The sequence below is a fragment of the Vicia villosa genome, linkage group LG4 (assembly GCF_029867415.1).
Source record: "Vicia villosa cultivar HV-30 ecotype Madison, WI linkage group LG4, Vvil1.0, whole genome shotgun sequence".
NCBI lineage: Eukaryota > Viridiplantae > Streptophyta > Magnoliopsida > Fabales > Fabaceae > Vicia > Vicia villosa.
Genome location: NC_081183.1, coordinates 60,349,385 through 60,365,897, shown reverse-complemented (window position 1 = coordinate 60,365,897; position 16,513 = coordinate 60,349,385). Strand labels below are relative to the sequence as shown.

Below are 16,513 nucleotides of genomic sequence, written 5' to 3'. Positions count from 1 at the left end.
ATATTAACCAATTTATAACACTCAATTAACCAACTTCACTATATAACTTAAAACTATTTGGTTATGTCATAATATATATTAACCAAACTCTAAATTGTATTAACCAAGTTTTGATATTTCATTAACCAGAGTAATTTTTAAAAAATAAGAAAATAAATTAAAAAGTTAAAATAATAATAAAAAACACTGTTCATGTATTTGTGAACAGTGTATTGGATGTAGGTGTATGAAATTGGTGTAAGGATATCATTTTTCATAATTTTAATATAAACCACACAACTCATAAATAATATTTTTAATATTAATATTAATTTTATTTTTATTTTTACTAAATAATAATTTTACTCAATAATAAAGGCCAAGAATTTTAGAATGAATCATAACATAACTACTTGAAAAACTTACTCAGCGGCACATTTCTATGATACGATTTGGCTTTCTAATGCTTTGGAAATTTAAACGATAGGATTGATCAAGAATCAATAAAAGATTTGGTGTACTTGGTTGTTTGAAGAAGATTTTCATGGAGGCTGGTGCTTCTCAATTTCGTGTGTGATCCTTCTAGTCAGGAATCAATCACTTTTTTATCGGGAATACTGTCAACTACAAACAACTTCGGGAATATGGACCCTCTATGATCTATCGCTATTAGCATGAAGAAGGGTACCTGCAAATACTCCAATGCAAAAGGTTAGTGATTAGACTATCAAAAGTGAAAGGTATTTAGGTTAGTAGTTTTTGTGTACCTTGATTTAACGTATGGGGTTTCTAGAGTTTTTGGAGGCCATCAATCTTTGAACGAATAGATAGATGTTAGAATTTATTTAGTTTTGTCATCTGATAGCCCTTCTTCAATCAGTTGCCCATATCATGTGCTTTTCTAAAGGAGGTCTAGCTTGTTCTTAAGGTCCTAGAAAATTCCTTTGATTTACATCTATGGATATAGTATTTTATACCCAACTGTCATTGGTCTAACACCATTAGGATATATTAGTATGAATGTCAATTATTTTATTGGGCTTCAAACCTCTTTAGGTCGAGATAATGGTTGCGGACTGGGTTGAAATAGTTTCCCCATAAGCACAGTCTAGTGTAGACGAGATGTGCTGTAACGACCCGATTTTTATTTCCTTATTTAATTATTTGACGTTTATGTTATTAATTATTATGTGTGTGATAAGTAATTATTTGTTATGTTTTGGTGATTATTTGAATATGTGTGTTATTTAATTAATTAAGTGAGTATGTGAATGCTAGTATATATATCTAGTAATGAGCCTAATTAATTAGAATATAGAATTAGGTGGATTAAGCCCAATATGTTAAAATGAGTTAGTAAGGAAAATTAGGTTTTTAGATACATAACAATTTTTTGAGAAAAAAAAAAGAGGCTAGAGAGAAAGGGAATAGAAGAAAGAAGAGAAAGGAAAGGAAATTGGAGATTCTTGAAGAGGAAGGACTAGAGATTCAAGGTAAGGGTGTGAATCCAAGTGATTATAGATAGATATAATTGGGTAATGTATGTGGGGTTAGAAAATGCATGATTTTAGGTTGGGAGATTACTATTCATGAGTTTTGTTGTGGAATTGGTTGTTGAAACATATTCTGTTAATGTTTTGAATATTACAAACTATTTTATCTAAAGAAACTCCAAAGTGATTTCATCAATTTATCATCTAAATATTTTATGGTCTCTATCAAACAAAGAGTTAAAATGATGATTCAAGACTGTGCTGACAAAGAACAAAGCTTTAAGAACATATGGATTCTCAGAAGTTAAATAAGTTACTCTCCAGAATTATGGCCCCAGAGTTACTCTTCAGAATCATGGTCCCAGAGTTACTAGTCCCAGAGTTACGTGTTCCAGAGTTACTCGTCCCAGAGTTACTAGTCCCAGAGTTACTCTCCAGAATTATGGCCCCAGAGTTACTCTCCAGAATCATGGTCCCAGAGTTACTAGTACCAGAGTTACGTGTTCCAGAGTTACTCGTCCCAGAGTTACTCGTCCCAGAGTTACTTGTCCCAGAGTTACTCGTCCCAGAGTTACTCCTCCAGATTTACTTTGCCAAGAATAAGTCTTTGTTGAAATGGTCAAATGTCAGAACTTGCAGATTGTCAGCAGTACCAAGTCAAGCCAAGACCAAGTCCAAAGCTGCCAGCACTTCTCATGAGAAACTCTCGGCACTTCCTTCTCACTTTGCTTTGCTCTATAAATACAAGACTTATGCTTCATTCTCATGCACCGAAAATATCCACAAGCATACAAAGAAAACCAAAGTCTTTATTCACAAAGCAATCATACTCTCTATATATTATCTTTAGCTCTCACTACCATACAGTGATCAAAATATATTAAGAGTTATCATACACATTCTATATTTAAATACTCACTGCCATATGGAGAGTATTTAGGAACTTATTGTAAACCTACTAAGATCACAAAGTATATCATAGATATACAAACCAATCATTTTGTAAGCTATCTGTAAGCTATACCATTCAGAAGTGTAAGCCTGGTGAGGCTAAGAATACATAGAAGAAAAAGCCATTGTAAGAAGTATTTGATAAAGGATAATCTCACAGGGTGTGGGGACTGGACTAGCCAAGTTGGTGAACCAGGATAAGTTTTCTTGTGTTCTTTAGTTATTGTCTTGTTCTTATATTATTCATACAATATATTTTATCACACACATTAACACTAATTATTTAAACCTCTAAAGACATTACTAATCACTTTCTTCTTATTAAAGGCAACCTTTTTAAATACTAAGATAAATTTTAAAAGGGACACAATCCAACCCCCCTTGTTGTGTCGCACCTTATTCCATCAATTGGTATCAGAGCTCCGGGCTCTGAATATACAGAACACTTAACCGTGTTAGAGTTAATCGATCAAACAGGAAATGGCTGATACAAAGTTTATAGCTGAAGGAGGATCATCACATAGGCCTCCTTACTTTAATGGTTCTGACTACTACTACTGGAAAGGTAAGATGAGATTGTTTCTACTATCTCAAGATAACAACATGTGGTCTATGGTTGAAAATGGCAACTACACACCAATGACTACTGCAACAGACACAGTTGCGTCAGTTCCAAAAATTCAGTCACAATGGACAAAAGAAGAAAACGACAAGGTACTACTAAAATCTAAAGCTCAATTTATATTATCATGTGCTCTTAGCAGGGAAGAATACGACCGGATAGAAGAATGCACAACTGCCAAAGAAATCTGGGATGCTCTCAAAATACATCATGAAGGAACAAATCATGTTAAAGAAGAAAGAATTGATCTAGGAGTCAGGAAATTTGAAACCTTTGAGATGAAGGAAGAAGAAACCATAGATGAAATGTTCTCTAGATTCACTATAATTGTCAATGAACTAAGATCACTGGGAAAAGCTTATTCTGCTCATGAAAGAATTAGAAAAATTCTAAGATGTCTCCCAAAGATTTGGAGACCTATGGTAACAGCTATCTCACAAGCAAAAGATCTAAAGATTCTACAAGTTGAAGAACTTATAGGATCTCTTCGTGCTCATGAAAGTATCCTCAATGAAGATAAACCACAAAGAAAAGGTAAAATGATAGCTCTTAAAACCTCTCATAATTCTGCATCTCAAATCTCCACCTCACAAGGAATAACTGAAGAAGAGACCGGATTTCTATCTGAGGATGAAAATGATTTGGCTTTAATCTCTAGAAGAATTCAACAAATGATTTTAAAAAGAAATCAAAACAGAAAGTCATTTCAACCCAGGAAAGATTACCAGAAACCTGAGATTGATAAAAGCAAGATTACATGTTATGGATGCAACAAACTTGGACACTTCAAAACAGAATGCCCACTCAAAACTCATAGGAATTTTTCCTCTAAAAAGAAATCTATGCTTGCACAATGGGATGACTCAGAGAACTCTAACTCTGAAGCTGAAGATGAGGAAGCTAACCTATGCCTGATGACTAACTCCGATTCTGAAGAGGTAAGTACACTAAACTCCTGTTATACTTGCAAAGATATAGGAATTTTATTTGACAACCTATTAGAAGATTCAAATATCTTAACTCAAAAATGCTTATTTCAAAAAGAACAAATTCATACTCTTAAAACTGAAAAAGAAGATCTAATAAAATCTAACTTAAAACATTTAGAAACCATTAAGGAGTTACAAAAGGCATATTCTTATTTGTCATTACATCAGAAAGTTATTAATGAAAAAATCAAACCTCTTAACAATCAAGATAAAATTTAAAGTCTTGAAAATCAAGTAGAAACTCTCACCAAAGATATAACCTCCTTTGTAAAATCTACTGAAACATTTCAAAAAATAATGGGATCTCAATCAGGGGTCTTTGATAAAGCTGGATTAGGATTTAAACAATCTGAAAATCAAATGATTTATGAGAATTTTTTTCTTCCAAATAAAAATAGAACCAAGACTCAAACAAAAGAAAAAACTATTTTACAGGAGAAAAACATTATCAAACCAAAATGTTGTTATTGCAAGAAAACCAATCATCTTGAAAAACATTGTTATTTCAAAAAGAAAACCAATATATCAAATTATCATATTTCTAACAACAAAGGACCCAAAGAAATATGGGTACCTAAAAGATTACTAACACATAATGCAGGAATGTCTTCTGACCCTCAAGAAAAAGCCTTGGTACTTGGACAGTGGCTGCTCAAGACATATGACTGGAGATAGGGAAAGTTTTGTCTCTTTCAAAAATAAAGAAGGAGGAACTGTAACCTTTGGAAACAATGATAAAGCAATGTTGTGAAAAACGATACCAATAACAAAGTATAATAGGGAATTATGGAAGAGAATAAGAACACAAGAATTGGTTATAACTGCTATTCTTTCACTTTCTCTTAGAACAAGATTACAAGTTTACAAGAATAACAAATAACCTCTCTCACCCTAAATTAGGATTTGCAGCTTAGCAATGATGAGAGACTAGTATGCTATTTATAATAAAACCTAACATACTAACTAATGGGCTTTTTCAGCAAGGCCCATTACACAAGCCAACTTAATAAACAAGCTAACTTAACAAATTAGGGTTTAAACACTAAAACCTAATTTAACATGCTAACAACCCTAGCATCTTCGACATCTGCATGCTAGACCCATCTTCGACTACAGCATGCACACTTCGACACCAGCATGTGAACAATCCTTCGACTTCATGCTTAACTCTGTCGAACTGTCGAACCAAGAAGCTACCCTTCGACAATACTAGAGTTCGATCCAATATCTCACAAATCTCCACCTTGGACCTAACTCTACAACGTCAAGGAACAGACTAGCTTTCTTCATGCAGCTTTATCAACTGCATACAGTGGAAAAACTTGCAACTCGGCAATGTCTTGGTGATCATATCAGCAACATTGTCTTCAGTCGAAACCTTCAGCACCTGGACTTCTCCACGCTCGATTACTCCTCTGACGAAATGCAACCTCACATCAATGTGCTTAGTTCGCTCATGATAGGCTGAATTCTTTGACAGGTGTATTGCACTTTGACTATCACATTTAACAGTGATACCTCGACCTTGAAGTTTCAGCTCTTTCGCAAAACCTTCAAGCCACAATGCTTCTTTCACAGCTTCAGTGAGAGCAATATATTCCGCTTCAGTGGTTGATAGAGCAACAACCTTCTGAAGAGTTGCTTTCCAACTAATTGCTGTGCCAAACATAGTGAAAACATATCCAGAAATAGACTTTCTAGAATCCATACAACCTGCATAATCAGAGTCGACATATCCTTCTATTGCTGCTTTACTATCTTCACCCAAGGCTCCACCATAAATTAAGACTCTGTTTAGAGATCCATTTATGTACCTTAGAATCCACTTCAATGCTTGCCAGTGAGCCTTTCCAGGATTCGCCATGTACCTGCTTACAAGACTTACTGCGTATGCTATGTCGGGTCTAGTACAGACCATAACATACATCAAAGAACCAACTATATTAGCATATGGGATGCTATTCATATAGGCTCTTTCGACATCAGTACTGGGACACTGATCAATACTCAGCTTGAATTGAGGGTTTGTTGGAGTCACAACTGACTTCGAATTCGACATACCAAACTTTTCAAGAATCTTCCGTAGATATGCCTCTTGAGATAGACATAACTTCGACTTCTTTCTATCTCTTCGAATGTCAATTCCAAGAATCCTGGAAGCAGCTCCCAGATCCTTCATATCGAACTCCTTATTGAGTTCAGCCTTCACCCTCATCACATCTTCAACATTGTTGCTTGCTATGAGAATATCATCCACATAAAGCAACAAAATAACAAATGAATTACCAGGTCGAAATCTGAAGTAAACGCAGTGGTCGAACTGACTTCTAATGAAACTTATGCGTGCCATGAACTTGTCGAATCTCCTATTCCACTGTCGAGGAGATTGTTTCAGCCCATACAAAGATCTCTTTAACTTGCACACATAATCTTCCTTCCCCTTTTCGACATACCCTTCAGGTTGCCTCATCAGGATCGTTTCATCTAGATCACCATACAAGAACGCAGTCTTCACATCCATCTGTTCCAGTTCAAGATCGAACTGTGCCACCATGGCAAGCAACATTCGAATGGACCTATGCTTCACAACAGGAGAAAACACATCATTGAAGTCGACACCTTCTTTCTGAGTGAAACCCCTTGCAACTAACCTTGCCTTGTATCTTTTCGACGTCACTCCTTCAATTCCTTCCTTAACTTTGAAAATCCATTTACAGCTCACTAACCTTGCCCCAACAGGTTTCTTGATCAGTTCCCAAGTATGATTATCATGAAGAGATTTCATCTCATCATCCATGGCCTTCAGCCATTCAGTCTTATTTCGACTCCTCATAACTTCCTTATAGTCTCTAGGTTCTTCGTCTAGAACCTCACTTGCAGAGATTAAGGCATAAGCTATAAGATCTGCATATCCAAGTCTCTGAGGTGGCTTGATGACTCTTCTCGACCTATCTCTCGACAATAGGTAGTCATCGTCAGTTTCCTCAACTTCAGCATCTTCTGCTTCTTCTTCGACTTCATCTGGGATATGCAATTCAGCATCAACATGCTCCACCTCAACAGGAATCTCTACCTGTTCCAGCTCTTCGTCAGATGTTTCTGTACTTTGACCAACATCATTAGTTTTCTTAAAAGCCATTTCAGCTTCATTGAAAACTACATCTCGACTGGTGATACACCTCCTGTGACCTGGCTCTAGGCACCATAGCCTATAAGCTTTGACTCCTTCAGGGTATCCCATGAACATGCATTTCAGAGCTCTAGGTTCGACCTTGTCTTGCCTAATGTGAGCATAGGCTACGCAGCCAAATACTCTCAGTTTGTCGAGATCTGGTGGATGTCCCGACCAAACTTCTTCAGGTGTCTTCATATCTAACACTGTCGAAGGACATCTGTTTATCAGATATGTTGTTGTCGAAACAGCCTCAGCCCAGAACACCTTTGTTAACCCCGCACTAGTCAACATGCATCTGACTCTCTCCAAAATAGTTCGATTAAACCTTTCAGCCAAACCATTTTGCTGTGGAGTACCTGCAGTAGTTCTATGCCTTGCAATACCAGAGACAGCACAAAAACTGTCGAATGCTTCATTGCAAAATTTAAGGCCATTGTCGGTTCTCAACCTCTTGACCTTTCTGCCAGTCTGATTTTCAACCAGAGTCTTCCAACTTTTGAAATTCTCAAAAGTTTCATCCTTAGTCTTCTGGATGAATACCCATAATTTTCTGGAATAATCATCTACTATGGATAGAAAATACCTTGCTCCTGAATGTGATGGACACCTTGCAGGCCCCCAAAGATCAGCATGGATGTAATCAAGGGATCCATGTGTTCTTTGTTTGCCTTTGTTGAACTTCACTCTGCAAGATTTTCCAAGTACACAGGGTTCACAAAACTTCAGCTTTTCGACTTTGTCTCCACCAAGCAGATTTTGTTTCCATAACTCGACCAGACCCCTTTCACTGACATGGCCCAATCTCATGTGCCAGATTTCTGTTTTCGACAAAGGTTTCGTGGATGCAACATTTGTCGAACCACTTACAACTTCAGCCTCAAGGGTATACAAGTCTTGTTTCTTCACGCCTCTCAAGACTTCCTTCGAACCCTTCATGACTCTTAGGATACTTTTCTCTCCTTGGAAAACATATCCTTTCTTGTCGAATTCACCAAGAGAAAGCAAATTTCTCTTCAAATCAGGAACATACCTGACTTCAGTCAACAACCTTATTGACTCATCATGGAGCTTGAATCTCACAGATCCAACACCTGCAATCTTGCAAGCCTTGTTGTTTCCCAGCAATACTGATCCACCATCTTGATCACATAATTCCTCGAACAAGTCTTTGTTTGGAGTCATGTGCCAAGTGCAACCTGAATCCATAATCCACTCCTTATTAGAGTCACTGCTTGAAACCACAAGAACATCAGATGATTCGAAATCATCTTGAACAATGGCAGCGTTGCCATTATCCTTACCTCCATGATATTTCAAGCGTTCAGGGCACACCTTTCTTGTGTGACCCTCCTTCTTACAATGGTAGCATCGAATGCCAGATGCTTCGCCACTGTAAGTCTTCGACTGGCTTTTGCCTTTCTTCTTGTCGAACTTACCATCCTTTCGTAAGAGTTTTCCTTTAACGGCCAAACCTTCGCCAACAGTCGAAGGTTTATGCTCCTTTCGTTCATTCAAGTCCTTAGAGTACAAGGCTGATTGAACTTCTTCAAACGTCAGGGACTCCCTTCCATACAAGAGAGTTTCTTTGAAGTGAGCATGTGATCGAGGCAAAGAACACAATAGTAACAGCGCTTGATCTTCATCATCGATCTTCACATCAATATTTTCAAGATCAAGAATCAGCTTGTTGAACATATCCAACTGCTCAGCCAATACTTTGTCTTCAATCATCTTGAATGAATACAAAGCTTGCTTCAGGTAGAGTCGATTTACCAGCGATTTGGTCATATAAAAACTTTCAAGTTTCACCCATAACCCTGATGCCGTCGTCTCCTTTGATACCTGCCGGAGAACCTTATCACCAAGGCTCAACAAAATTGCGCTGTGTGCTTTCTCGATCATATTCGTCTTCTCCGCTGCCGTCAATTCTGCATTCATGGCTGCCTCTCCCTTCAACGCTTCCAAACAACCCTGCTGAACCAGTAGAGCTTTCATCTTCAAGCGCCACAGACCGAAATCATTCACTCCGGTGAACTTTTCAATCTCATACTTTGTTGAAGGCATCTTCTCCACGCTCACCGCACCAATTTGTTGTGAAAAACGATACTAATAACAAAGTATAATAGGGAATTATGGAAGAGAATAAGAACACAAGAATTGGTTATAACTGCTATTCTTTCACTTTCTCTTAGAACAAGATTACAAGTTTACAAGAATAACAAATAACCTCTCTCACCCTAAATTAGGATTTGCAGCTTAGCAATGATGAGAGACTAGTATGCTATTTATAATAAAACCTAACATACTAACTAATGGGCTTTTTCAGCAAGGCCCATTACACAAGCCAACTTAATAAACAAGCTAACTTAACAAATTAGGGTTTAAACACTAAAACCTAATTTAACATGCTAACAACCCTAGCATCTTCGACATCTGCATGCTAGACCCATCTTCGACTACAGCATGCACACTTCGACACCAGCATGTGAACAATCCTTCGACTTCATGCTTAACTCTGTCGAACTGTCGAACCAAGAAGCTACCCTTCGACAATACTAGAGTTCGATCCAATATCTCACAAGCAAAAATCAAAGGTATTGGTTCCATAGGTAAAAAAGGTAATATCTTTATAAACAATGTGCAATATGTGGAAGGATTAAAACACAATCTTCTTAGCATTAGTCAACTATGTGATGATGGCTATGAAGTTAGTTTTAATCAAAATTCATGCATTGTAAAAATCCCATCTTCTGACAAAATTCTTTTTCTAGGAAAAAGGCACAAAAATCTTTACACATTTTATTTAGATGATCTTTCATCTGAATCTTGCCTTTTATCTAGGGAAAAGGATAAGTGGCTATGGCACAGAAGATGTGGTCATACAAGTATGAAAAATATTTCAACACTTTCAAAATTAGATCTTGTTAGAGGTCTTCCTAAACTCAATTTTGAAAAAGACTTAATTTGTGAAGCTTGCATAAAAGGCAAACAGGTCAAAAGTAGTTTTCATTCAAAAATATTGTGTCAACACACAAACCTTTGGAACTCCTTCATATTGATTTATTTGGTCCTGTAAAAACTTCAAGTCTAAGTGGAAAAAGATATGGCTTTGTCATTGTTGATGATTTCTCAAGGTACACATGGGTACTTTTCTTAAAAAATAAAGATGACTCTTTTGAAGCATTCAAAATCTTTTGCAAAAAAGTTCAAAATGAAAGAAACTCAAATATTGTTGCTGTAAGAAGTGATCATGGAGGAGAATTTGAAAATATTTCCTTTAAAACCTTCTTTGATGAAAATGGTATATCTCACAATTTCTCCTGTCCAAGAACACCTCAACAAAATGGTGTTGTAGAAAGGAAAAATAGAAATTTACAAGAAATGGCTAGAACTATGATAAATGAATCAAATGTTGAAAAATATTTCTGGGCTGAAGCTATCAATACTTCTTGCTATGTTTTAAATGGAGTAACCATAAGGAAAATTTTGAAGAAAACTCCTTATGAACTATGGAAAAATAGAACTCCAAATATTTCATATTTTCATATCTTTGGATGCTATTGCTATATTCTTAACAACAAAGATTCTCTAGGAAAATTTGATTCAAAATCTGACAAAGGCATCTTTCTTGGTTATTCCTCAACATCAAAAGGTTACCGAATTTACAATTTGAAAAATCAATGTGTAGAAGAAAGCATGCATGTTATGTTTGATGAACTAAATGTTGCAGCTTTAGAAAATTCTCACGAGGATGAAGTAACCGATTTAGAAGCAATTCCTAACACTCAACCAACAGATACAAGCAACACTATGAACATTATCCAAGAAGCTAAAAACAACTCTGAACAACCTACAACAAATCCTCCAAAAGGATGGAAAAGTGTAATTGATCATCCTCATGAACAAATAATAGGAGACACCTCTGATCAGGTAAGAACTAGAAATTTCTTTAAAGATAACTCTAATAACATGGCAATGATATCTCAGGTAGAACCAAAGAATATCAATGATGCATTAAAAGATGAATCTTGGATGGAAGCCATGACAGAAGAATTATCTCAGTTTGAGAAAAGCCAAGTTTGGAAACTAGTTCCTTACCCTCAAGATAAAACTATTATTGGTACAAGATGGGTGTTCAGAAATAAACTTGATGAAAATGGAAAAGTAATCAGAAACAAAGCTAGACTCGTAGCTCAAGGTTATAATCAACAAGAAGGTATAGATTATGATGAAACATATGCACCCGTGGCAAGGTTAGAAGCTATTCGAATTCTTTTAGCATATGCTGCTCATAAAAATATTAAACTCTTTCAAATGGATGTAAAAAGTGCATTTTTAAATGGGTTCCTAAACGAGGAAGTATATGTTCATCAACCACCTGGTTTTGAAAAACATTCTCATCCTAATCACGTTTTTAAACTAACAAAAGCATTATATGGTCTTAAACAAGCTCCTAGAGCTTGGTATGAAAGACTTAGTATTTTTCTCATTAAAAATGATTTTCTCAGAGGAAAAATTGATACAACTCTTTTCAAAAAATCACACAAAAACGACTTAATAATAGTTCAAGTTTATGTTGATGACATCATATTTGGGTCAACCAATGAAAAAATGTGTGATGATTTTTCAAAACTGATGCAAAGTGAATTTGAAATGAGTATGATGGGTGAACTCAACTTCTTTCTGGGTTTACAAATAAAACAACTCAAAAATGGCATTTTCATATGTCAAGAAAAATACATTAAAGATTTATTAAAAAAATTTGGAATGAATGAAGCAAAAATTATGGTAACACCTATGCATCCATCTTCTAATCTTGATAAAGATGAACAAGGACTATCCGTATCAGAAAAAGAATATCGAGGTATGATTGGTTCATTATTATATTTAACTGCCAGTAGACCTGACATTGTCTTTTCAGTAGGTCTTTGTGCACGTTTTCAAACTGACCCTAAGGAATCACATTTGACTGCTGTCAAACGCATCTTTCGATATCTCGTTGGTACCACTGACATTGGTTTATGGTATGAAAAAGGAAATCACATCAACTTAATAGCTTACTGTGATGCTGACTATGCTGGAGACAAAATAGAAAGAAAAAGTACAAGTGGAGCCTGTCAATTTCTAGGACAAGCTCTTATTACATGGTCTTGCAGAAAACAAAATACAATTGCTCTATCAACAACTGAAGCAGAATATGTGTCTGCCGCAAATTGCTGCTCACAAATTTTATGGATAAAAAATCAACTAGAAGACTACTCACTTCAATACTCCAAGGTATCAATTTTTTGTGATAATACTAGTGCTATAAACTTGTCAAAAAATCCTATTCAACACTCGAGATCTAAACACATTGAAATAAAACATCATTTTATTAGAGATCATGTTCAGAAAGAAAATATAGAACTCATTTTTGTAGATACAGAAAACCAATTAGCAGATATTTTCACCAAACCTCTAGTGGAAGATAGATTTAATTTTCTAAAATCAAAATTATCTATTATCAAAATACCTAAGTAAATATTTTTTTATATATTAGGTAATAAAATAAAAAAAAATTAAATAATAAATAAAAAAAATATATCACGTGTGTTTTTCTTGAGTATATATATATATATATATATATATATATATATATATATATATATATATATATATATATATATATATATATATATATATATATTTTTGCTCTTAGTAATATATATATCAGATTTTTATATTAATCAAAATATTGCCTATATTAGAGTTTTCAAAAATTCACGTGTGGTTTCTCATTGTCTTTCTCGTTTCTCTATATCTCTTCATCATTACAAAAAAAGCTGCCTCTTCCCATACCAATCAAATCAGCACACCTTCTACCAACTTCCCATCAAATCCTTGCTCTTCCCAACGATCTCTAATGATTCAACTTAATCTCTCTTAAATCTTTCAAATGGTATTCAAAGTTATAACTACCATTGTTCCATTTGCTGATACTATATTCTCTCTTCCTTCCAAAACACAGAAAACCCTCTCCATGGAAAAACCACCCACCAAGCGTCGCACCACCACCACTCGACAAAAAACGACCATGAAAACCACTGACTCTTGACCAACACCCACCACTCCCACCCGTCGCTCAGCACGACATGCAAACATCTCTCACGTTCCAACTCCCTCTGAGCAAACTACAGAAGAATCTCAAAACCCTAATCTTCCTCTTCCCTCAACCCAGATCGTCTCTGCTCCTCAATCCACCAAACCATCCTCCTCACACGTTTCCACTCAATCAAGCGAAGGAACCTCTCTCGTCTCCTCGTCTTTCCAAGCTTATGACCATCCATCTGAAATCTCAACAAAAGAATTCATCTCTGATAATGATGTTCGCTCTCTCTACAATGAAAAATGGCGTTCACTCCCTATTGTTGCCGGAAAAACCGTCGACTTGGATAGTTACTCTATCTGGGGTTACGACATAAACGAACTCGCAATAGCCACAGGTTGGACCAACTTTCTCCAACTCTCTAATGTCTTCTACCCTAGACTAGTTAGAAATTTTTTTGCTGCTATTAAACCCTCTGAAAGTGATACACAACTAATCTCATCTGTAAAGGGTCGTCAAATAACCCTAACTCCAGAGCTCCTTTGCGACATTTTGCATGTCCCAAACAATGGACTTCATCTCTTTAATGATGACTGACCCTCATCTTATGACCTAGACATTGAATCCTACAGACTCTCCATCACCAAACATCAAACTGACCGTTTTGTGTCTGCCAACCTTGAACCCCTCAGCCATATCATTCATAACTTCTGCATTCACACTATCCTTCCAAGAAAAGGCAGTATGGAACGAATCACTGATAAAGACCTCCTTGTTATCTATCATTTCTCAAAGAAAACTCCTCTCAATATAGGATATTTGGTGCTCAACTATATCAAACACACTGGTCTTAGAGCAAGAAGCGCCCCCTATGGTATGCTTCTTACCAAAATATTCAAGCACTTTAATGTTCCTCTGGACGATGAGGACTCCTTCGAGATCAACAAAATCCTGGATGCCTCCAAGTTGAAGCGCATGAAAATTCCTTCACTCAAGCGTGCACCATCACCTAAACCTGAGGCCAAATCAAAGCGCAGGCGTCTTGTTAAGCAATATGCTCCAACTGAACCTTTAACAACAGGTACTGAATCTCCTAACTCTCCAAACAGCCTGACCACAAATTCTCCCATTCCATTATCTGTGGCTCTTCCAAACACTGCTGACCTAGAATCCCCACAAGACCCCTCACCGATCTCTCCTCATGCCTCTAAATCCGTATCTCCAAACCCAAAGGAAACAAATAAACAATCTCCTGTAATCACACAATGCATTGACCTCACATCTACATCACCAATCCCAGTAGAATCCTCACCACAAACAGTTGTCATCACTCAAGCTCCAGTTTCTCTCCAAACTGAAACTCTCTCAAATGTTTCAAGTCCTCCAACCCTAGAGACTTCTAACACTGACATGATCAACATTTTCGCTCTTGAAAACCTTCTCTCAAGTCCTCCTAGTGCTTCAGCTCATCAACCACCCTCACCAATATCTCCTCACACTCCTGCTTCAGCTCAGCTGTCCTCACTCATATCCATGCTTGAGGCTGAATTATTAACTCCACCCACTTCAAATCAACAAACTTCAATTATTCCCCATGTTGCCACATACACTTCCCCTACTATGACAACAAATCCTCTCTCCACGACCTCACCTCTGAACTCTCCAAATTCCTACAAAGAACCTTCTCCTAGAAGAATTCAACTCTCCTCCATCAATCATACAGACTCCAATGATCTCACTGCTCAGATTGAAGCTTTTTTTAATAACTCCGTTCAGCTATCTGAACAAGATGATCCTATAGAATCACACGCCATGCCTTCTGTTCCACAACCTGATCCTTATGTCTTCCAAACAAACTCTCCAATATTTTCTTCTCCAAAGGAAGATGATGATAACTCCTTCAATGTTCAAACACTGCTTGCTCCGAGGTATGACTCATCACCTCCTAGAAACACCACCGATAATTCCAATACCCTTCCTCAGATTCCCATCACTTCCATCACATCCTCATTTTTTAACAACTTCCCCAGCATTGGTAATCGTCCTCCCGTTTATCCTCGATCTGCAACCTCATCTGAAACGGTTAACCCCCATCAGGGCGTCAACCTTCGATCCTACACAGCTCTCCAAAAGCAGTTAATGGCTTACCAAAAATTCTGGATTGATTATGTCACTGAACAAGTATGCCCGAGGTTTCCAGGAATGCCTCCTCCGGATCCCTCTCAGATTCAGTTTCCATTTCTGCCATTATCTTCTGAGGCAACATCTGATGATGAACAATCTGGTTCTTAATCTTCTCGTCCTCTATCTTTTGGTGCCCCCTTTCTTTTTGTATGTTTGACAAAAGGGGGAGAACAAGCTTTGACCAAAGCTTTGTCTTGTTTAAGTTCTTTGTACTTTATTTATCTTTAGTTCACTAGGACTTTGCATTATATTTAGCAGTAATCCTCTAGGATTTTTTTGTGTTTGTGTATCAAAATATTGATGTAAATCAATTAATATATTGTTCCTCAAACATTAATAAAAAACTGCTATCTAATCAACATGTGTTTCAAATGCTGATAAATTTATTTACTATATATGAACTAATATTGAGGGGAGCATTTGCCCTTTCAAAGTATGCATCTTTTCAGGGGGAGTTTCAAAGTCCTTACTCAAAGAAATTAAAATAAAAAGTTTGTCACCATTCAAAAAGGGGGAGAATGTTGAAACATATTCTGTTAATGTTTTGAATATTACAAACTATTTTATCTAAAGAAACTCCAAAGTGATTTCATCAATTTATCATCTAAATATTTTATGGTCTCTATCAAACAAAGAGTTAAAATGATGATTCAAGACTGTGCTGACAAAGAACAAAGCTTTAAGAACATATGGATTCTCAGAAGTTAAATAAGTTACTCTCCAGAATTATGGCCCCAGAGTTACTCTCCAGAATCATGGTCCCAGAGTTACTAGTCCCAGAGTTACGTGTTCCAGAGTTACTAGTCCCAGAGTTACTCTCCAGAATTATGGCCCCAGAGTTACTCTCCAGAATCATGGTCCCAGAGTTACTAGTCCCAGAGTTACGTGTTCCAGAGTTACTCGTCCCAGAGTTACTCGTCCCAGAGTTACTTGTCCCAGAGTTACTCGTCCCAGAGTTACTCCTCCAGATTTACTTTGCCAAGAATAAGTCTTTGTTGAAATGGTCAAATGTCAGAACTTGCAGATTGTCAGCAG

At 36.5% G+C, this 16,513-nt stretch overlaps 2 protein-coding genes across 2 annotated transcripts; both read left to right on the top strand.

Annotated features, from left to right (window-relative positions):
- The first annotated feature begins 2,903 nt into the window (after positions 1-2,903).
- LOC131597265 (uncharacterized) lies at positions 2,904-4,253 on the top strand. The gene has a single exon (XM_058869972.1). It carries the CDS (start codon positions 2,904-2,906, stop codon positions 4,251-4,253), a length of 1,350 nt encoding a protein of 449 aa, XP_058725955.1.
- Positions 4,254-14,038: 9,785 nt separating this feature from the next.
- LOC131597264 (uncharacterized) lies at positions 14,039-15,586 on the top strand. The gene has a single exon (XM_058869971.1). It carries the CDS (start codon positions 14,039-14,041, stop codon positions 15,584-15,586), a length of 1,548 nt encoding a protein of 515 aa, XP_058725954.1.
- The last annotated feature ends 927 nt before the right edge of the window (positions 15,587-16,513 follow it).

What these genes read in the sequence shown, in the direction of transcription:
- LOC131597265 (XM_058869972.1), top strand. Translation starts at nt 2,904, where the DNA reads ATGGCTGATACAAAGTTTATAGCTGAAGGAGGATCATCACATAGGCCT.
- LOC131597264 (XM_058869971.1), top strand. Translation starts at nt 14,039, where the DNA reads ATGGAACGAATCACTGATAAAGACCTCCTTGTTATCTATCATTTCTCA.